Source organism: Rhamphochromis sp. 'chilingali' (assembly GCF_963969265.1).
Source record: "Rhamphochromis sp. 'chilingali' genome assembly, chromosome: 6".
NCBI lineage: Eukaryota > Metazoa > Chordata > Actinopteri > Cichliformes > Cichlidae > Rhamphochromis > Rhamphochromis sp. 'chilingali'.
The window spans coordinates 24,799,187-24,822,847 of NC_137933.1; the positions used below are offsets into that span (position 1 = coordinate 24,799,187).

The following is a 23,661-nucleotide window of genomic DNA, read 5'->3' on the forward strand; positions in this document are numbered from 1 at the left end:
AATTTTTAAATCCCTGTAGAACCTGAACCTGTAAGCTAGCGCAATAATTTGTTTTGCATATGAAACCGGAGGAGTTGTACTTACATCTTATGCCATCAGCTTGTCCTCGGTCACGGTTTCCTTCCACATAAAGCTTTGCAAAAATTACATAAAAAGCGCTTGCAGGAACAAAAACATAATATTCCAGAAACAAGCTTTGCCGATCCGATCAGCTGTTCATAACACTTCCCACAGTGAAACAGAGTCAGCAGTGTTGCCAACTCCTCAGTAAGGAAAATCGCTATTGGTTGTCCTAAAAGTCGCTAGAAGTCGCTAAATGACGTCATCGCCAAATTTGCATAATTGGTCATGCTAATCTAATTGTAACCTATGTTGCTGGAGAGAGAAATAACATTGTGGAAGAGACATAAAGTGAGTAAAAAACGTCCTAAATGCATTTAGAATTTATTTAGAACTACAAATTAAATTTCTTTTAGCAATTATTGTTTTTTTAATGTCACAATTCCAACCCTGCTCCTTTACCCCGGCTTGGACCGGCAAAAGTGACCCGAAATAGGCACTCTGGTGGAGTTACTTTGTGTGTGTGTTTATAAGTAGTTTTAAACCTTGTGATCCACAAAACAGCATAAGAGTAAAAGAAGAACTGACTGCGTTACAGCACCCGCTGCTTGTTGAGAGTAAAAGCAATAAGGGCTTTCACGTCTTTATTTTTAGCGGGTCTGAAAACTTGCTAAATATAGCGACAAAGTTGGCAACACTGGAAGTCGAGAACTAACGCATGTGCGCCATTTCCTGCCCGAAACCGGAAGTGACGCCATTTTCGCGGAAATGTAGTTTTTTACTTGTAGGCCTTAATTGCCTATACTGGTGTTTTTATAAGTCATGTTTGACTCTATACTTTTCTGAATAGTTTCTGTGATGCTTAGAACTCGAATTGCACTGCTGGAAATAGTTTCTTTTGATGCACATGCTGTTTTCTTTGCAAATTTGCATCATAGGATTGTTTTTTCGTTTTTCCTGCAGTATATAAAAATTGGTGTATCTCCAAAATAAAACTATAAAGACACTCAAAATAAATTTCCTGTGGTGAGAAACTATTTTTTGCAACTTTTTTTGTATTTCAAGTTTTGAGGGATAAACCTCTTAAATTTCTCCAAGTAGAAATATATGTAAAAAAAACCAAAAACGCTTTTCAATTTTTTTGTAGTTTATTGTACTTTTTTGCAATTAATGTAATTACTATGGACTTAATGCATACATATTATTACAATATGGGCTATAACAGTTGTATTGATGTATAGCAACTTGAAATGCTCCCACAAATGGCACTACAACATGTAAAAAAATATATATATATATATAAGCTCTGGCGGACTTGGTTCTATAGTAGGTCGTAAGGGTTAAATAAATATCGTCAAATAATCGAGATCTCAATTTCAGTGAAAATAATCGTGATTATCATTTTTGCCATAATCGAGCAGCCCTATACTGGACTGTATGTAGCGGAGATGACAATAAAGTTTACTTTGACTTCAGCAGCAAGCAGGCGCACCGAGGGCTCTCGCGCTCACTTTTCGCATACAGAATTTCGAAAAAACATCGGTGCAAATTATAAGTCTGTATTATAATGTCTGGTGTTTTCGTGTTTGTTGTTTTGTTTTTATTTTATTTTATTTTGCGAGCTCCAGCCAGCCAGAGAATCCCCCGCCGCCCCGCCCTCTCCTCCCTGTGCCTCAAGCAGCAGGCGCACCTCGCAAACGAGGGCGCCCTTACTCCCGGCGATAGATGTCGGGGCAGCACGAGTACGAGCAATTTTTTTTTTTTTTTCATTTTTTCTTTTTTTTTTTGCCGATGTCTGTGATGCCGCCCCCCACCACGATGCCGCCCCGGGTAACCGCCCGTATCAAAAACCGCTACTGAGTTTTACTACCTGGTTTCTGTGTGTATGTATAACAAATTACTCACGCTTCTTCTCCTTCTTCTCCGCTATAAATACAGACGAAACGCTTCACGAATTTGCGTGTCATCCTTGCGCAGGGGCCATGCTAATCTTCTCTGTATCGTATCCAATTTAGCGTACGCGCTTGCCGAAGCAAGACGAAACTACACCGTACGATCACTGGCGACTGCTCTGACGTCAGCGCGTATTCAGATCGTAGGAGCGTGGTCTCGCCTGTCCTTCACATCCTTCTAGGCTCGCCTCCCAAACGCAGCAACGATGGCTCTGCTCAAGTCCAGCAAGATGGTCTACTGCCTGGGGAACATCTCCCCGTCCCTGGGAGTCCTGTCCACCCGCAACAGGTAAAAGGCAGTAACGTGGACGATCGGTTCGTTAAGCACCACCTACGTGGTCGCATGAACTGTCACGTTTTGCAGCTAGCTCAATGAACAAACGTTATTTGAAGGTTGACGTTACCTTGTGTTTTATGGTGGAGGTTGGTTGCTCTGCGGTTAGTGTAGCCCCAATAGCTGGTCAGCTAACCTCAGACTGAGGTCAAAGGATTTTTACACGGCCTGCTGTTGTCCGGGGTTTAGCATCTGCTCCCAGGTAGCAGCTAATATGTAGGTTAGCGATGTCCTCTTGTGACTTGATGGCCTGAAAGGTCAACAGCCATTGTTTAAGACAAACTTTCTCTTTGCTTACTTCTAACCTGACCTCAAAACAGTAACTTTGAGTTACCACAACTTTGAGTTGCTGTTAATGAGGTTAACGGTACTGATGAAAGTCACGCTGGTGTGTTAGCACCGGAGCATGGTGGAGACTGAAGCCCAGTCGGATTTGTTACGTTATCAAGAGCAGCTTAAGTTTACAGTATTAAACAGTTAACTTAATTGTTAATAAACTGTTTCGCCTTTTGCTCCTGAAAACATCTTGAGTGACTTAAACAATCGCGATAATTTCAGTTGCACAGTTTGAGCTAAGCGACTTGTCGTAGTTTGTAAAGTCGTGCGAGCTGATTGGCTGTCGCTTCCCACCTTTGAGCGCCGATTGGCTAATTTCCAGGTGGAAATTGAGACACTGGTGTGTCCTTTCAGGGTGTGCTTGGAGGACAAACTTGTCCACAGTTACTCGTTTGTGCGATTAAAATATTTAACTTCAAGCTTTCGTAAATGCTGAGATTTGTGAACGTGGGAAACTGTATTTAGCTTACCCCTTCACTGCAGTAACTCTAGGTTTCGTTTTTCTAGCTTCTGCTGTCGTGATTCGGTGTCGTATGTTCAAGCACGCAGCCAGCCGTTATTGTGTAATTTTAGACGGTAATGTCAGAAACTGATAGGGGTGAACAACAATATTGCCCTTTACGGTGCCACAAAGGCCTCTGCTCTACTGATCTCTGATAACTTCTCAGTAAATATTTAAATAAACGCTGAAGTTTGTCTGTTCAAAGGTTCTGCTTGCATGCACACTGCAAGTGTGATGAGACAAATGAACGCAAATAACACTTTAGTTACTACGTTCCTGCTGTTAATGTCAACAGTAGTATGTTACACACAGTAAAACTAATACTGTTTATATAGATGGTAATTAGGTGAAAAAAGTTTGTGCCAAATGATAGAAATAATATTTTAATGTCACTTTGGAGACACTTGCCCTTTGCAAAGTGTCCTGTCCTAAATTTAGACTCAAGTTTAGAAAGTAGAAGAAACCTGATACAATAACATGTCTGTGAGGGCAAGAGTGCAGCAAAAGTAAAATCATGCCACGTAAAAAAAAAAACGTGATAGTGGGTGTGGGCTTCCTAAATCTATGTACAAACGGAGATGTATTGTATTAATATCAGTTGACGATGTGAAAGCAGAAAAACGGCCAGTGAACTGATTGACTTTTTTCTCCTTTTTTTTTTTTTTTTTTAAATTACTAATAAGTACTGTTAATAAGAAATTCAAGGACTGTTTAGTTTCTTTACCTTAATCAGCCACTTAAACAAATATTTTAATTAGCATCAAGTATTTTGAAACAGATCGATAAGCTTAAAAAGAAAAGAATGATATTCAACAAGATGATGCTGAAAGCTGGAAGAGCAAATAAAGGAAAGAACGGTAATACTCATTCAGTGGAATATAATACTCCACTGAGTGTTTGTTGTCGTGGGAACTGGGTAATTATGACATTTTTGACCCCGATTAACTGTCACACTTGTTGTTGGACTCTGGACTTCCTGATGGGATTATGTTTCATGATGCTTGTACCAGCCAAGCATGTGTCATTCATGCGTCTTTAAGTCAGTGTGTTATCTCCAGGTCACATGAGGAGCTAAGCTGGCATTGGGCTCTGCAGCATGTTGCTGTTTTTCTTTTATTGGCCTTTTCTGGAAAGCCATCTACAATATTAACATAAATGTTGCCATTTGATGCATTGTATCAGTTTTAGCTTACTGCTAATTTGCATCTGCAGTCTGTTGGCAGGCTACATGCATTAAACTGTACAAGGTAGTGGTACCTTAAAAGCACTTTGCCCCTCTTCAAAGATGCATTAGTGTTTGTGACCACAATCTAAGTACTATTCTCATCTGCTTTGGTGCAGCTCCTGGTGGGGTGGAGTGCAGATGGGTCCCCCTGATCCCATCCTGGGGGTGACTGAAGCCTTCAAGAAGGACACAAACCCCAAGAAGATGAACTTGGGAGTGGGAGCCTACAGGGATGATCAAGGAAAGCCTTTTGTCCTCAGCTGTGTTCGCAAGGTAGATCCACCTGTGTGTGTGTGTGTGTGTGTGTGTGTGTGTGTGTGTGTGTGTGTGTGTGTGTGTGTGTGTGTGTGTGTGTGTGTGTGTGTGTGTGTGTGTGTGTGTGTGTGTGTGTGTGTGTGTGTGTGTGAGATATACATACACACACCATTGCCAGCTGATGGAAAGGAGGATGTTTTATGCCTCATTTTCTTTGCCTTCTTCTAGGCAGAGGCTATCATTGCAGCTAAACAGCTGGATAAGGAGTACCTTCCCATTGGTGGTTTGGCTGAATTCAGTAAAGCCTGTGCTCAGCTGGCTCTTGGTCCCGAAAATGAGGTTTTGAAAAGTAGCAGAGTAAGTTCAACTTAAAGTTCAGTTGACGATGGACAAGTTTTTGTCTTTTAAAAGAAATCCATATCAGTACAGCAGTTTTCTTCTCCTGACAGAGCGTCACCGTCCAGACCATCTCAGGAACTGGATCTCTGCGTATTGGAGCCAACTTCTTGGTGAGGTCTTCTTGTATTGATCACCTGGCATTTAAAAACTGTTTTTAAAAATTAGGTTTCTTGGTATGCCTTAGCTCATTAGCTTTTCCTGTGTCACAGGCTCGATTCCACCCTGGGCCACATGATGTGTACCTGCCCAAACCCTCCTGGGGGAACCACACACCCATCTTCAGAGATGCTGGCATGCAGCTCAAAGCTTACCGCTACTATGAACCTTCCACCTGTGGCTTTGACTTCAAAGGAGCTCTGGATGACATCTCTGTAAGAAATGCGTAAAATACATGCGTCAAAAGAAAATGAAACATGTTTAGCATTTTTCCCAACAATTTGATTATTGTTGATGATTTTATCCTTTGAGTTGTCCAAATGATATCTGTGATTTTGAAGGATAAGTTCGAGAGTAGTGATCAGATTTAAGAAATTTTCCTTTTATTAGGAAAAGAACGCAGGACATGGGACTCTTCTTTTTTTACTTTTGTGGTGTGTAGTGCAAACGGTGTATTTATACTAAGAGCCATCCAAGAGGACTTTGGTCTTGCCCCACTTTCTGTTTACACACAGATATCAGGGAAGCTTCACTGGGCATAGTGTGAATTGTTGTTGCATCAGTGTATAATAAAGATTTGCTAAAATGTACATGTAATTCTCATCCCCTTATCTTAGTATTTCCCAACCACTGTGCTACAGCACATAGGTGTGCCGTGAGAAATGATCAGGTGTGCTGTGGAAGATTATCTGGTATTCCAAGCGATTGGCTTGAGTAACAAACAGAACAATTACATTCTCTTCCACTAGAGGGCAGTTCAACTACCTGCTCTAATTAAATCAGTTGCCAACTGCCAGTAAAACAGGAGAAATTGCATAATAGTCATGCGAGTGAGACAATGCAGCGCGTAATAGCAATAGATAAGTATTTGAAAAGAAAATGTAGTTAATCTGACCTGGGTCCTGGAGTAAATTCCAACCCAGATGAAGGCCCTAGCATGAATAGTGGTCAGAAGAAGACAAAGCTATACTGGGGACAAACTGAGCCAATTCCGCTATACCTGGTGCACACGGAAAAATTATTAATATGCTTTTTGTGACATTTTTGTTTGTGACTTTCCTAATGTGAAATATGTGCCATGGCTCCAAAAGGTTGGAAAACGCTGCTTTATCTCGTGGTGAGGAACCACTTCATGTTAGTCATATCTAGTGCATGAGCAGTGTACGAGTACTGCTGCTGTGAGAACACGGTCAGGTCTGTAGTGTGTGGGTTTTTGTAGGCTGACTAACTGAAACCCTCGTTTATGTTGCAGAAAATCCCAGAGCAGAGCATCATCCTGCTGCATGCATGTGCCCACAACCCCACTGGTGTGGATCCAAGGCCCGAGCAGTGGAAGGAGATTGCTGACATTGTGAAGGTGAGAGGTTATCAGAGGTTCTGAAAATGCTAATGATGAAACGGTTGCTTTGCTTTTATCTCATGAGGTCTCTGACAGTTAAGACAGCAAAATTGATGAGCTCTGGATAATTAACTGCTGTCTGTCTTTGTTCATCCACCACCACTCTTATAGAAAAGGAACCTACTCGTGTTCTTCGACATGGCCTACCAGGGCTTTGCAAGTGGAGACATTGATCGCGACGCCTGGGCTGTCCGCCACTTCATTGAAAACGGTCACAACATTGTGCTGTCGCAATCCTTTGCCAAGAACATGGGACTCTATGGTCAGTCAGATTCAGTGCAGGCTCCTAAATGGGTGTTTTCTGTTCTGAAATGAAACATTTGAGCAGATCTATCTTGATCCCTTAACAAGACCCACTGAGAAAATGCTGATACTAAAATATATTTATTTGGGTACAGCGGTAGTTCTTTTGAGTTTTGAATGTTGTCACACTTGTATGGCAACACTTATTCTCACTGACCACATATGGTTAGAATAGTCTCCTTCTACCTAGTCTTTTATTTCTGTTTAGTGGTGTCTTGCAAACAGTCTGTAGGTGCATTACTGACACCTTCTGACACTGGGGCCCACATTAAAACCTACACGAGTCTGGGAAAATATGAGTAACACAAGAATCGCAAGCTATTTAATTGTGTGTCTGTTATCCTTGCTTATTTATAACCTGTTCAATTTTCTTAAATTTGGTTGTTCAGTAGAGGTGGTGGTTTATCGTGAACCAAAATCTTGTATTAAACCCTGAGGTTTGTTTTTTTGTTTTTTGTTTTTTGTTTTTTTTTGTTTTTTTTTTGTCATCAGTGTTTATATTTTTGACTTGCTGTGCATGTTGACAGGTGAACGTGTCGGAGGCTTCACTGTCGTGTGCAAAGATGCAGAGGAGGCAAAGAGGGTGGAGTCTCAACTCAAGATCCTCATCAGGCCCATCTACTCCAACCCACCAGTGAATGGTGCCAGAATTGCAGCAACTATTCTCAACACGCCAGAGCTGCACTCACTGTGGTACGACCTTTTAGACATGGACATATCCACAGACGACCCCACTAGGGTTTAAATACTGGGCTCCTTCCTTCTTTAAGCTTCATGCAGAGGTTTTGCTTCTCATCCAAGAGGCTTCTTCAGTTTTAAAACCAAATGAAGCCCAGTTGCTTTCTCTTCAAGCTCCTTAGGTTATCACAACACTGCACTTATGCTGTGTTCCTTTGGCCACAGAAATCAGAGCTGGGAGTGACACGACTACCTTAGTTGAGCATGTTCCAGGAGTAAAGTCAGGTTTTAGAGACAAAGCTCCAGCACCTTCAGGGATGGAGCCTGGTCAGTGCTCTATGCGCTGCTGCCAACTAGCAACTTAAACTCTGACACATTAAACTAATGTAGTCTGAATACTTTGGGAACGCTTCAAATCTTCAGCGTGCCCCAAAAAGGTTGATGCTCAGTTATGCATTTCTTTGTTTTTTGTGTCCAGGCTGGAGGAGGTCCATGGTATGGCTAACCGCATCATCAAGATGAGAGAGCAGCTGGTGGCCGGTTTGAAAAAGAATGGCTCCTCCCACAACTGGCAGCATGTCATCGACCAGATCGGGATGTTTTGCTTCACAGGACTCAAGCCAGAACAGGTAATGTAATGGCAGAGAAATTGATACGTTTTCATATTTAAACAAAGTGTAATGAATAATGTCATTCAGCAATAAACCTCACAGGTCATATCAGAGGAGAGTTTCTCTTAGGAAAGAGACTTGCCTTTTGGCAGGCCCACTCTTACAGTCATATCTGTTGTGTAAAGCTGCTTTCTGTACTGACTGAGGTTTCACCACCAGGGGGTAATGGTTTACTGCTGTTTAACTTTTTAGTCGTTACAAAGTTTAGTGGCGATTTGTATTTGCCTGGTTGCATTAAGAATGTGGTCTTAAACGCCTGCTGTCTCATTTAAAAACGTGCATTCTTCAGTCTTGTTTGTTTGACATTATGAGTCTTGATCCTGCAGATGAATGTTTATTTCAAAAAACAACAAACAATAAAACTGCCCTTTTCCTCTGCCTCATTTGTGCTGTTTTCTTTCCCTGCAGGTCGAGCGCTTGACAAAAGAGTTCTCAGTGTACATGACCAAGGATGGCAGAATTTCCATGGCAGGTGTGACCTCTGGAAACGTGGGCTACCTTGCAGACGCGATCCACGCAGTCACCAAGTAGAGTGGATCGTGCTGGGAGAGCAGCAAAAATCAGAAGGAGCAGCACTAAAGAGGAGCTTCAAGCGTCATTTATTCTGTCCCCTTCATTCCACCTTTAGAAAACTTCCTTTTTTTTCTTTTCTTTTTTTTTTTTTTCTAAGTTGTAGCCTTTTTGTTTCCTGACTGGCTTTCATCATGAGTTAAATTTGGAACGGTTGCTCTTGTTACAGGCTCTGTTTTCCAGTTACTTTCTTTCCTCTACATTTCACTAAAGGCTTCCCCTGCCAAATTGAGAGATTTCTTCCCATGACTGAATCATCTTTGCTTATTTATTATCAGAAATAAACTGTTGGCTGTACATTCGTGTCCTCCTACATGTATATTCTATCTGCTGTAGGCCCACACTCTAAAACGTTGAGGAAAAATTATCCAGGCGATGCTAGGCGGAGATGAGATCTCTCGTTCTTTGTGAAAGCTTGTAGTTGATCTGAGGGTTTCCTTTTAATTGTGGAGTTGTAGCACTTTAACCTGTGAGGCACTGTTTGAGTCTCAAGACATCACTGGCACTTCACTGGGCTTTACTGTACTAATGGGCATCTGCCAATCATGTAATCTCTTTACTCTGTGGATCTGCCCTAACAATGATTCAGCAGTTTACTCTTTATCTGTTCTGTTTCAGTAGAATTTGAATCTGTTTGATTTCTGTTTTGGTGATTACAGGGCAGCGGTCTCTCTCTGCTGGTCCTCTTGTAAGCCCAGATACAAACAAGCACATGGTTTAGCGTTGAGAATGGAGACAATAAATCTGTCAATCCCACTGCAAGGAATTTTTATTACACAAAATTACTCTCCAAATGAAAAGTCTGTACTCCATGGTAAAGTTGTGTGGGGTACTTTCTTCGGGGGAACACCACATCTCATGATGCGCGCACGCTGTTCATTCAGATGAACATCATGTTTTTAGTGTGTGAATCTGGACTGTGAGACACAGATGGCAATACAAAATGTGGGGTTTGCCCGAGTCTGCTCTTACTTCTGGTACTCTGCCTCCATGTTTTTGCATTCTCTCTTATGGATCGTTGGTCTTGTCATCATTGAACAAATAAATCATTAAAGAGTAAAGATGTGAAACCAGTTAATTTTGTCCCTTTACTTCACATTTACCCACTACATCATGCTCAGACAACCTACATCTGATCCCAAGTGATGGATTATTGCACTGAGGTCCAGGGGAGTTTCCTCGCTCTTTGTTAGCTATGATAGGCTAAACTTGTATATAATGATCTTGACTTGCATAAGCACAAACAAAAGTACAGAGTGCTCTGACTTATGCATTTGCTTAAATGGGTGTGGCTGCATTTTCATTGGTCTTTAAGTTTCTGATATGTTCTTGGATAATAGTTTACCCATGTAAGAAATGGTTACATGCACTCTTTGTTCTGTTTTATTTACAGATAACAGCCCTGTACAGCAATGAACAAATATAGACCACCTGTCATAAACATGATACAAACACCTTCCATCCATTCACTTCCGCTTATCCTTTTTCAGGGTCACGGGGGACGCTGGAGCCTATCCCAGCTGTCATAGGGCGAGAGGCGGGGTACACCCTGGACAGGTTGCCAGTCTGTTGCAGGGCTAACACACAGGGACAGACAACCATTCGTACTCGCATTCACTCGCACATTCACACCTAGTGGCAATTTGGATTATCCAGTTAACCTATCCCCACAAACACCTTTAAACTAAAAATTATTTTAGGCAAAACTGAATTCATATTCTTATAACCACTTTGAACCAGCACACTGGATTCCTCTGAGAAGTCAGAAATGAACAACATAGAGCATACACATATATTCTAGAAACACAAAAATCGGCCTTTACCAATACTTTTAATTTAAAGCATAAAATGTACAGTAGTATATTTATAGCAAAAACAAAGGTTAAGTTAAAAAATTGGATTGAAAAAAGACAGGTTGTGCAAAAGAGTACATTATATGTTCGCCATAAGTTTAAGAAACAGCGGCATATAAGGAAGCGTAGAAACAACTTCCTGTCAAGAGTGGAGGCCTCAGGTAATCCCACTGGGTTTATGAAAACGACAGGGGGAACTACATTACCCACAATTCTATTGTACCGCATGTGACTTGCTCGTCACGTTACGGTCAAAACACTGAGGTCTCTCATTTCCAGCGGTGGCGGCATAAGGTAGGATACGAGCACTTTAGTCTTACACGAAACAGAGACGACTCTTTAATCCTTATTGTGAGTAACGCGGAGGTGTTTAAATGTGTGGACTTGTTGTCGAAAACGAGCTCTCTTTAGCTCGGTGTGCTGTTTGCTAGCTAGCTAATGTAGGCACAGTGGTGTATGGGTGTATTGATAAATGCTATTGTTACCTTAGTGAAAACAAAAGCCTGAATCTAGCTACGATAAAAGGTGGATTACTTGACCAGTGTCTCCTGTAGATACCCGTGTGTGTGTGTGTGTGTGTGTGTGTGTGTGTGTGTGTGTGTGTGTGTGTGTGTGAGAGAGAGAGAGAGAGAGACAGTGACTGTGTTGGAGATCTGGTGGACACAACATTAATAAATCACCTCCATGCTTTATTCCTGGCAGCTTTGCGTGTTCTCCTACACTTTCTGCCGTACGCTCATTAGCTACTTTATAAGAGATCCACTTGTAAAACGACTGTTCTCTAAAACGTATGTTTGTTCTTGAGCTCACTGATTTTGATTTTTTTTAAACATGGTGATTATAAGAATCATGTCATCTTCCTAAAATGAATAGTACCCCTTCACTGCCTTAAACTGGGTAATTTCTACATACAGTATATTATGGACTTCTAGGAATCAGTGAGCAGAAACCGTTTTACCAAACATGACTCGTGATTCAAACCACTTTTTTTTTTTTTTTAACTTCCCCATCTAATGTACTCAGTATGTTATTTTGATACCACGCTTCTCCCAAATGTATCTAAATGCAGACAATATTTTATTACAGCTCAATCTCCAAATGACTTCACCATCAAACCATCACCGTTGAGAAACCTCAGCTGGCTCCTGACTGGACATAATTATTCATCTGCAGCTGGGTTATATCTCGTAGCTTCATTCAAATTTCCTCACCTGATTTTCTGAGGTGCTTAACGCTTCCCAGACTGAGCTGCACCTTGGTGACTCATGGCAATTAAAAATGATGTTGAGGACTGGGGTGGTGCTGGCAGCAGTGACTCTGGAGAAAGGGCGTGGCTCTTGCAGAGCCCCAGTGTGGATTCTGTTCGGCAACCTGAGTCTGAGAGGAGGAGCTCGGGGGTGTCATCAGTAGGCGCTGTTTTCATCGTGGTGAATGCAGCGCTGGGAGCGGGTCTACTCAATTTTCCTGCAGCCTTCAATATGGCAGGAGGTATAACTGCAGGATTCGTGCTTCAGATGGTGAGGAGATTATGCGCTTCTGCTACACCTCTTTTGTCTTGCATGAAGCATGTATGTCATGAAGTACAGTTAAATTAGGATTCAGTTATAATTTGCTCTGCTCAGTTTTTATGAACTACATGCATTGATCATCTATAATATTAAAACCACTGAGTGTTGAGATGAATGGATCCTGTTTTTGTCCTAAAAGGTCTTGGGACCTGGCATGGTCCTGGTCCTATGTTACTTTGAGACATACCACACACCTTAACATTGCTAGAGGCCACGCACATCATTGGATAGCAATGGAAGCATCCTATAGCAGAACAATGCATTCCATCATTCTTGAGAAAATGCTTGGAAACAGCTTTAGAAACACAACCAGTGTGTGACGTTTGGTCTCCAATCTCCTGACATCCCAGTCTGACAGAGCATCAGCGGGATGTGCCAGGAGAATGTGAACCACACAAGTCACACCCTTTAATCTACGAGATCCACTGGCAGTGTTAGAGTATCAGACACCAAGGGATGTCTCGTGTTCATTGCCCAGTCTCCAGACCAGTTTTGGAGGGTCAAGAAGGACCTCCAGAATATAACTCTGATGTTTAATGTTGTGGCTGATCAATGTATACCCTCATTACACTGAGGGTGAAACATTTTTTGGCACTAAGAGAAGCTGAAAGGAAAAAAAAAAGTTATTTTATGTCACTACCAACAGTTATTATTAGGTTAGCTGGAAAGGGAGTCAGACTGAATATAGCATGAGCTTGTTCATTCCCGGAATACAAGAACTGACAATCAGAGCACCTGCTTTCTCTGTATTCATGTGACCAGCATATTCATGTAGTGCTGCTTTGTGTTTCCTTGTGTTTCAGTTTATGCTGATCTTCATAATCACCGGGCTGGTGATCCTTGGATACTGCTCCCTGGTTTGTGTTGCCCCCAAACGTTCTTCACATTTCACTTGTTTTTCTTATGTTTTCTCTGCCATGTTCTGGACCTCGAACTCCGAACAGTTTTGTCTCTCTTTTGTCTTCTTCCTTCATTCGTAGTGAAACAAACTGCGCAGGCTTCTTAAGTAACAACTTCTTTATTCTGTGGTTGTAATCCTGATCATATGGATAGGTTTGGACTTTCACTTCCTCAGTAGCTCAGATTTGTGCTTGCGTCTCACACAACACTGGAATAAAAGAGTAAAGCTAAGACTGAGTTAGCTGAATTAAGTAAATTTTAAGTGATGCAACAATATCCGCTGAAGAAAATCATTTACATTCAGCTGTTGGATGGTTTCTGGCTATGTAAATGTGTGAGACTCCAACCTTAATTTTGCCAATAACTATGCAGACATCGGTAAATCAAGCTGTGGTAGCCAAGATAAAGTGTTTTTCTGTGTCTTTAACCTGCGTGCTGGCAGAATCCAAGATAGCCAATTAAGAGTGACTTGAATTACTCAAGTAGTAAACAGCGATGCTCCTGCTGCTCGGTTGTTTGTGGAGTTATGTAGAAAAACCTGTTTTAAATGCCGCACACTGCAGGAGGAACCCATGTTCTCAGTGAGTGCATGGATACATCCGTTTAGGCTTGCGGGAAATATCACAGGCTTGTGTTGAAAAACCTAATTTGGACAGTTAACCTTTGTTTCAGTGGCGCTGAAACTCAACGGCTAATTTAAGTGTGACATTTTAATGATGATGATTTTAATGGTGGCAAATGAAAATTCAGGTAAATACATACAGGCTACAGATGTGATTGCTAACCTTGTGAATTTAACTCGGGCAACTTTGTAAATTTTTTGTGTTAATTGAATAAAACCCAAATCACACAGGCCTAGAAACCGATTGCAGGCCATTTAGCAACCATTGGTTTCTAGGGGAACAAATGTGTATGTGTGTGTTTTTTGACTGGTTGGCGATTGCTGGAGGTTGCTTGTCGAAATTGGTTGTGAAGAGCTATATGGTGCTGACTCAAACACCTGTTTTTGGTTGCTTTGGTTACCATTTGGAGAGTAGTTGGTGAGCATTTGAAGTGGGCGACTGTGATAATCTGCAAACTAACCACAATAAGGTGTTTGGGTCACCACCCTCTGTGCTACAGATTTTACCTAGTGACTGTCTCCAACCACTCGCCAGCCAGTTGGGGAATATACATTTTTCCCTGGGAACCAAAGGTTGCCAGGTGCGGTCACTGACTGGTCTCTAGGTCTGTATGACTGGGGTCTAAGTGAGTGATAAACTTATTAAACATTAAGCATAAATGCGATGAACTGTCACAATTGTGAATGAAAAAACATGTACACCCTCAACAGTCAATAGATTGCATCACCTCCTCCAATATGGCAGGCAACTCTCGGATAATGAAGTCACATGAGAAACCTTAGTATCACTACCGTGTACCTACCTACTGTTTGATCAACGTGCTTTTTTTAAATTATCTGTCTTTTTTATTCAGGTCAGTAATGAAGCTACTTATCAGGAAGTTGTTCGAGCCACTTGCGGGAAAGTCACAGGAGTTGTATGTGAAGTAGCTATTGCCATCTACACATTTGGCACATGCATTGCTTTCTTCATTGTCATCGGAGACCAGCTCGATCGCTGTAAGTGTACTTTATCAGACTGGTTAGCTTTTTTTTTTTTTTTTTTTTTTTTTTTTTTTTTTTTCGTCTCTAGAAAACCAAAACCCCTAAAACTGGAATGTAAAAGACAAAAGATGCACCTGAATTAAATTTAGCTGTTCATCTCTTCAAAACCATCTTTAAAAAAAAATTTCTGGCTACAGAGTCGTTATTGACCACAAGCCCTGTTTCCTGGGTTTGACTCTGTGTGACTTTGACCACTTCCATACATGAAATTAGATCCTTCACCTCAGATTTCATTTTAAAGGACAAGATCCAGCGCACGCTGCAGGGACAGGACAGGACTTCCAGGGAGCCATCAAAAATATTAATGACACTTAAAGTGGTCTGGGGTGGACAAGAATATGATCTTTAAAAGGAAGATCAGCCAAATTTAAATCATATAAGGTTTTGTGAGATGTTCCGATCATCTCCTACATTTAAATGAAATTTCTGCTTTCCTTTTGCATTTAGCTGTGATGTATTAAATAGGGGAAGTCTTTCTGTCATAGAGCAGTATAAAAAAAAAAAAAAGTCAGTGTCATCAATGATGAGGGCAAAGAACATCAGAGATGACACTACTCAGCTTTTTCGCTCAGTAAACGTGTCTCTCATGTGATTAACTCAACCCAGAGATGCTGACAGTGTTTAAAAGAATTCAACTCTGGCCTTTTGCTATTTAGAAATGAATGAAGTGTTTGTGACTTAGATCGTCTGCATTTCTTCATCCCTCCTGTGTGTACAGCTCTTTAGCTAATCTCCTGCTCTGTACCGTGTACCCTTCTCCAGCAAACAGCAGATTGTACTCTGGCTCTTTCTCTTTGGGGCCTTCTCAAGTGTTTTTGAAATCCTTGTTTTTTTGTTACAGTGATCGCTGCAGCGGGTCATAATGCAGAGGGTGAAGACGATCACTTCTGGTACACTAACCGCAAATTTACCATCTCTCTGACTGCGATACTGGTCATTCTTCCTCTCTCCATCCCCAAAGAGATTGGCTTCCAGAAGTATGCCAGGTACAGAACTTTGCCCCTGTTAACCTGCAGCTTATTTTCACCCTGAGAATTGATTTCTTGTTGTTGTTGTTGTTGTTGTTGTTATTTTTTTTTTTAAAATTTACACACTGATTATTTGAGTTGTTCGTTTTTTCTCTGGTAGTACTCTGAGTGTGATGGGAACCTGGTATGTTACCATAGTGGTCATCATTAAGTACTTCTGGCCGGACAAAGAGGTGACTCCGGGCTATGTTCCTACCAGGTGTGGACACATTTCACAACACTTTCTAAACATCTGCATCCTCCTCATCTGGCTTTGTTTGAGTTGCTAAATCATTGTGTTTGTTACAGTTCTGCTTCCTGGACTGCAGTTTTTAATGCAATGCCCACCATATGCTTTGGCTTCCAGGTATCTCCTCATTTGGTATCATTTGATGAGATTTTAAGCTATGTGCCTTTATGATTAGACTTTAATATTAATAAACTGTATCTCCTGCCTTCTCCGTCCTGATCTCCGGTCACAGTGCCATGTCAGCTCCGTGCCAGTGTTCAACAGCATGAGGAGGAAAGAGATCAGACCCTGGGGGCTTGTTGTGACCTTCAGCATGTTAATCTGCCTTTTTGTTTACACTGGAACAGGTATTGTACATATATACTGAATAACATGCATCTTTATAATTGACTTTTAAATACATTTGAGAAACTACATGTAAAAGGTACTTGAAGGTATTTTTTATAGCATGGAAATATATTCCAGAAATGTAGTCAGCCTGCAGGTTTGCTTTTTTTTTTTTTTACAGTGAAGCGATCCTTGGTGTGATTTTTGATTTGTTCAGGTGTCTGCGGCTTCCTGACATTTGGCTCCAACGTCAGTCAGGATGTGTTGATGTCGTACCCCCCCGATGATATCGCCGTAGCCATTGCGAGAGCTTTCATCATCGTCTGTGTGGTCACCTCCTACCCTATTTTACACTTCTGTGGCAGGTAAGACACAGCAAAGCTAAAACGTGTGATACTAATGATGAAGCTGTAGTTGATATCTGGATATATTAATGGGTCAAGACAATACAGCAGAAAACCATATGCAGTGTAAAGCTACAGTGGACTAAAGGTTTCCTCAGCAGAGAATAGAGTAATACTCACTGTGTCTGTCTGTTTCTGTTGTAATCTGAGCGTCTCAGTTTTTCTTGTGGCTGCTTCAGCTGCACATGCGTCTGAGTGCATATTGTTTCCTCCATTTCTAACTGTATTTCCTCCCCTACATCTTGAGAAAAGCTTAAAGTGAGATGGCATAATCAAAATAAAGTATTTTATTTGTATTCCTGTGTAAAAATAAAAGCAAAGAACACTCTTTGGATAAGCAGCAGCTAAGTGGTGCTGATTGAAGGCAGCTGATTAATCGAGTCTAATCAAGCGTGATCACCTCTATAAAGGCAGAAGCTTTAGAGGTGGAGAGTGTGTCAAAACATGCCATAATCTTCCCAGGAGTGGACGTCCCAGTAAGTTGACCCTGAGACTAGACCCCCAATACTTGGAGAAACTGCAGAAACCCCCAAAGCTACATCTCAAACTCTATAGGGCTCAATGAGCATGTTAAATATTAAAGTTAATGACAGCACGATTTACTAGAGGAGAGCCTCTTCTCTCTAAAAAGAACATCATCATTTATTTATTTATTTATTTATTTATTTATTTATTTATTTATAAGCACTTTAAAAACACACCTGGTAGACCAAAGTGCTGTACAATACTAATATGCACATAGTAATAAAACCAGACATAGCAATAAAAAAAATAAATAAAAAAAAATCAGTTACACACAGAGTTAAAAGCCAGGGAATAAAAATAGGTTTTTAATAAAGACTTAAAAACTGGCACTGATGTAGCCTGTCTAATATGGAGAGGAAGGTTATTCCAAAGCATCAGCGCAGCAACAGCGAACGCTCTGTCTCCTCTAAGTTTCAGCCGTGACTTTGGGACCGAAAGCAGCAGCTGCTCAACTGACCGAAAGGAACGAGTGGGGACGTGGGGCTTCAACAAGTCAGACAAATAAACAGGTGCCAGACCATTTCGAGATTTAAAAACCAATAAAAGGACTTGAATTCAATTGGAAGCCAGTGTAAAGAGGCCAAAATCGGAGTGATGCGATCAAATTTTCTTCTGCCAGTTAAAAATCGTGCCGCAGCATTTTGCACTAAAATGAAGAAAGGGCTTAACCTTTGATAAACATCTGAGGTGATAAAATGCTGATTTTTACCAGTTTAAGTTTACAAAGTTGCAAATGTAAGGAAAAAAATCCTGATGTAAAACCATAAACATTCCTATTTTATGTGCCCAGGGTGAGTCTTTACTGCTAATTTGCTGCTCTCTCTCTCTTCAAGTGTGTATTTGTCAAACTAGACACACATACGGGTTGAAACACACTAGAGATAATAGCAGCAAAGTGGCAGAAGTGATGATGATTATGGGTTCAACATCTGTTGGCTTACTGTAGCATTTTATTGCATCATCCAGTGTATTTTACCATGTGAGCATTTCTTCTTCTTTTCTTTTTTTTTTTTTTTTTTGCTCTGCTGTTTCCTTTACTTTATTTCTTTCCTTTATTTATTACCTTATCCATTTCCTTTAGTGGTTGCATTTCAAGTGTCTAAAATATATAAGCTGATTTTTATTTATTTTTTTGGTAAGGCTGTCAGTTCTTACTAGTGAAAAACTTATGGAGCGATATCTTTGAGATTTCTCACTGCAGCCTGTTACTGGCATCAGATAATTTACATCTTTTCTTTTTTGGCCTTTTTTGTTTCCTGTGATTTTTTTTTTTTTTTTTTTTTTTTTTTTTTTTTTTTTTTCATGCACTGAGATGCATTCAAATTATTGCCAGCAGAAGAAACTGACCATATTTATGTATTTGTTGTTGGCTAAATATAATCTGTCCTCATTAAATAATGTTTATTAGTGATGCTAGGGTTACTAAATTTTCCAATATTTAGAAATTGAAAAGGAGCACTGATGTGGGATTTGTTTCAGGTGGTACCCCGTGTGTAGTTTTTAAAATCTGTATCAGATGATTTAAAAATACACCCCAAAAAAAGTCAAAGGGATTGGTGGTATGTCCTCGGTGTGTTTGTGTGTACTAAAGTCCTTATTTAGTTTTTATGGATCTTTTCTTCTCAGTACTCTGCTGTGGTCATGTGTTGTTTTAGGGCAGTTATAGAGGGACTTTGGCTGCGTTTCCAAGGTGAACAGGTAGAGGTGTGTGTACGTCGTGAGAGGAGGAGGAGGATCCTGCAGACGCTGGTGTGGTTTATCATCACCCTCGTCCTCGCCCTCTTCATCCCAGATATTGGTCGAGTGATCTCTCTGATCGGAGGACTGGCAGCCTGCTTCATCTTTGTCTTCCCAGGTACACTGCACGCCATCTGCTCTGTTCGGGTTTTCTGTGCAGCTTTTATTGACGCGCTGTAAAGCCAACCCAGTGTTTCTTTAAATTTACAGGTTTGTGTTTGATGCAAGCCAAACTCTCAGAGACTGACGTCCGATCTGCAAGGTGAGGCTCTGCTGCAAACCTGCTGAGTTCTGGTCTTCTTTCTGCGTGTGTGTGTGTGTGTGTGTGTGTGTATATGTATGCATGTGTATATGTATGCATGTGTGTGTGTGTGTGTGTGTGTGTGTGTGTGTGTGTGTGTGTGTGTGTATATATATATGACATAATTACCCAGCTACATTTCTGAAAGAATGCAAAAGCATTGGCATATATTTTTCCTTCCTACAATAGCCCGACAGGCAGGGGAGAGATAGCCCCGGGACATCGGGCTAGCGATATTGCGAGCCCTGTATCTGATTGAGGAATCACTCATCTTTGGAAAAGAGTTTATTACAGAGAAATGTCTCTTTCCAAAATAAAAGCTATACTATCCGCTTCTTCTGGGCTATATTCTCAGCAGCATATTAAACATATCAGGTCTCCATAAGGAGAATCCTGTGCTAACAGCTGTCTAAATGACTCGGCTAAAGTTTGTAGCATGCATGCTTGTTGTTTTTGTCTTTGCACTAGGATGATGTCGGTGTAAATGTGCAGTCATATTCGTTGTGTTCCCACTAGTGCTTTCAGGTTAATCTCGTTGAAATAACCTTAACGCCACAACACGGCAAATCTCCGTTAACGAGCTACCCTATACAGAGGGGCTAGACGGCCAACACGTTAACGAGCTAACTGCGCTAACACACTAGCTCCCACCCATGTAATTGAGCATTGCATGGCACACCCAACATACTGTTTTACTTTAGTCCATGACTCGCTTACCTTCAGGGTCATACGTCACATGAAAACCAAAATAATTCCAAACGCCAGATCTGAATGAGGGTGGGGAGGTCCACTTCTGTCTCGCTAGCTTGCCCTGCGCTCTTCCTTCTGACCATGCTGTCTGTGTTGAGTGCTCAGTGAATCTGCGTTCGACTACTCCGCCTAGGCTGCACTCTCGAGCCTAGGCGGAGTAGTCAAATGCAGATTCACTGAGCGCTCAACACAGACAGCATCGTCAGAAGGAAAGTTGATAAAATAAATTACAAATTTTGTATTGTTCTTTTTTTTTTCTCCCCTTTGGTTTTCTTTCTTTCTCTCCCCCTCTTTCTTTCATTCTTTCCCCCTGTCCTATCCCACAGTCATGTCTGTCCCGTTTGCAACTGAAAATAAAATAAATTCATAATTATAATAAAGGTCAATCAAATGGACCAATATGATGATCCACTTAAAATAAATCCTCTTGGCATCTTTCTTGGCCTCAAGACAACAATTCTGATGGCTATAGATCCAAACGGGACACACAAAAAAAAAAAAAAAAAAAAAATTTGAAAAAAAAAAAAATTGAAAAAAATTGTATTGTTCGATACATATGCGTACCGAACCGAAAGCACTGTATCGAACGGTTCAATATCGATACGAATATCGTTGCACCCCTAATAAATATAAATAAATAAATGTATATATATATATATATATATATATATATATATATATATATATATATATATATATATATATATATATATATATATATATATAATGATAGAGAGATAGATATATAGATAAAATATTTTTATTTTATTTTTTTTTTCAATCATGCAGTGGTTATTTTGCATGACACTCTTTTCTTATCAGCTGACTACACATTCAAAACCTCAAAAGGCCCTCTGCATGTGAGGGTGTCATTGAGCTTGTGGGCATATTTGCACACTTTTTAAAACTGCATTAATTCTGGATTCTACATTATAGTTACCCTTCACAATTACATGACTACAACAGATTACATACAGCATACCTTGATCTTAAGTAGGCCAGACCAGTGAAGCTCCCGTTTTTGCCGTTGTAAAAAAGTTTAACTACGCGTTTAATCCCAGATGTCAGATGACAGAAAAGCGTCAGCACAACTGTTTGGGTGTAAATGTTTAACATTGCAGAGGATGTCCTGAGAGCTTGTTGATCAGACTAAGGTTTTTGTTAATTTACAGAAAATGGGCACTTTTTTATTAATTAGTTTATTAATTACTGTGGAACTGAAATTTATAGAGTAAATATTGAAAAAAATAACTATTCTATAACTTCTTTGTTTATCTATTAATTTAGTGCGGTATGAATGGCCATGGGAGACGTCTTTATTAGTAGCAAAAGCTGTAAAACTGGATAAGCCCGTCTTTATGCCACTGAGATTCTGCATCTGTTTGATCTGTGACGAATCAAAGTTGAAGAAAAACTTTCCAGTTGAACACTTTTTAAAGTTTCTTTAATCTTTTGACATTGGAGCCACATGATTCACTGTCATTATTGCAAAAAAAGTTATCCATGCTCAGACGGATGTATTTCCTCTCTCTCACAGCTGGCACGGGCTGGTGATCTTCAGTGTCGCCATGGTTACACTTGGAGCGTTCATATTTGGCCTCACCACGACAAACTCCATCTACCAGGACGTCGTCAACTGAAGGGAATAATTTTCACGAGCCGGTGCTGCTCTCAGGCCTCTGGATGATACAAAGCGTCTCATGACCAAAGAAAAAAAACAACAACAAAGACAAACATCACCTGCTCCGTACTGACATGAAGGTCTAGAGAGTTTCGTTCAATTGGGGACTCACCCCGTCATGCTGAGGGAATTCAGACGCTTCTAACAGCATGTTTCATGTGTTTTACTGTGTCATTATTTCCAGAGGGGACACGCACTCCTTACTCCCCTCTGTGGATGTAACAATGACACGTTCCTGTTTACAAGAGCCGAAGGACTTAATCAGATTGATTTTAACAGAAGAATTGTACCACTTTGTGTAATTTAATTAGCATGTCATAATGTAATTCATGTTCAGTACTAATTATGTCGCTGCTAATAGTTTGTCTACTCATCAGTGTAAAAAAAACAAACTGGATTAAGTGATACGTTACCACAGTAGGACAAAGCATATTAAATGTATGTAAAGGCGTAGACTGGCATTAATGCAGAGCCAGGGCAGTTTGATTATGAGGTTTTCAATTATAGGGACAAAACAACCAAACATACTACACTTTAAAACTGATTTAAAAATGAGTTACTTTTTTTTTTGTTTATTGGTTTGTGTAATTTATTGTGTTACAGTACAAGGTAGTTTGACAACTGAATTTTAGATTAGATTGGACTAGATTAGATTATTTGTACAAATGAGCAAAAGCCTACAACGATATGCTCATTGAAGCCAGTGTGTAAAACAGGGTGAAAAGGGCAGCTCGGTATCTGCACAAATGAGCACCACCTCCACAGGTTTGTAAAGAGAGGGAAGGATGTAACCTACAAAGCATTCACTTTGCACTTTATTTACACGAAAGGGTTTTAAGACACGACAGGAAGGAAACTGAGCAAACTGCACATGTGACATTTTAAGTTAAAGAAATAATTTTAGTTTTTGTTTGCCTCAAACCAAAGTGGGAGCTTTTTTTTTTTCTTCTTCAAATATCCCAACACTAAAGATATACAGAGCACAGATCACTGACATGGTTAAACTACATCAAATGACTTTACCCCTCATCTTTGTACCAACTGTAACTTTAATAACCATTTTTGCAGTACATGTTTTTTTTTTTTTTTTTTTTTTGTGACTCTGGTTTCATGTTTATGTAGTTATATTTTTCCTGTTTAATGAAACCCAGCAAGTACTTTTGTGAACACAACTGACAAAACAGAAAAAAGGGACTGTCAGAAACACGGGTATGCTACATGAGACTGCTGGACGGACATTTATCATAGTTGTGAAGAAAAACTACAAAATCAAAATTTCTTAAAATACTAAGTGCTGGGATACTTTTTTTTCTTTCTAGACAATCATTGTTATGATCATTTTTTTTATGGTTTGGTGCTTTAACTTGTGTGTCAAACTTAATTTATCGATGATCAGCTGCATTAACGCCACTGATTAACAAAGCATTTGCTAATCACAATCATGTCCCTGTTGTCTCATAAAAGTGACTTGAAAATATGTTAATGGGAAGATTTGGTAGAAATATTTTAGTGAACATTCAATGCTACTTCAATAAATGAAGTGTAGTTAAAGCATGTGAATAAATGTAGACTGCTCAAATCTCATGAGTTGAACAAAAAATTTAATAAAAGACATTGAATTCACTTCATCGACTTACAGTTTTTGATCGGAGTTAAGACATCAGACAACACGTTTAAAAAAAAAAATCCTTTTACATTGTTCTTTTAACACGTCAACCATAAGGACGAAAAAAACATTTACATAAGTGCCACAGACAGTACTTTATATACTTTTATTAAAGTTCAGCATCAAATATCTGGACTCAGATCTGTCTGAGTCAATGAGAAGAAGCTTTGCAGAAACCACAGGATG

The 23,661-nt window shown here is 40.1% G+C and overlaps 2 protein-coding genes across 2 annotated transcripts; both read left to right on the plus strand.

The window, feature by feature from the left end:
* Nucleotides 1–2,141: 2,141 nt before the first annotated feature.
* Nucleotides 2,142–9,918, plus strand: LOC308398106 (aspartate aminotransferase, mitochondrial). The gene is made up of 10 exons (XM_080884533.1): nt 2,142–2,301; nt 4,526–4,682; nt 4,893–5,021; nt 5,114–5,173; nt 5,273–5,434; nt 6,472–6,576; nt 6,730–6,880; nt 7,449–7,614; nt 8,078–8,228; nt 8,679–9,918. Exons 1-10 carry the CDS (start codon nt 2,219–2,221, stop codon nt 8,799–8,801), a joined length of 1,287 nt encoding a protein of 428 aa, XP_080740659.1. The 5' UTR covers nt 2,142–2,218; the 3' UTR covers nt 8,802–9,918.
* Nucleotides 9,919–10,853: 935 nt separating this feature from the next.
* Nucleotides 10,854–23,256, plus strand: slc38a7 (solute carrier family 38 member 7). The gene is made up of 12 exons (XM_080885830.1): nt 10,854–10,987; nt 11,780–12,210; nt 13,065–13,118; nt 14,638–14,782; nt 15,669–15,813; nt 15,956–16,054; nt 16,144–16,201; nt 16,317–16,431; nt 16,629–16,776; nt 18,996–19,195; nt 19,288–19,339; nt 21,666–23,256. Exons 2-12 carry the CDS (start codon nt 11,959–11,961, stop codon nt 21,766–21,768), a joined length of 1,371 nt encoding a protein of 456 aa, XP_080741956.1. The 5' UTR covers nt 10,854–10,987; nt 11,780–11,958; the 3' UTR covers nt 21,769–23,256.
* Nucleotides 23,257–23,661: the final 405 nt, after the last annotated feature.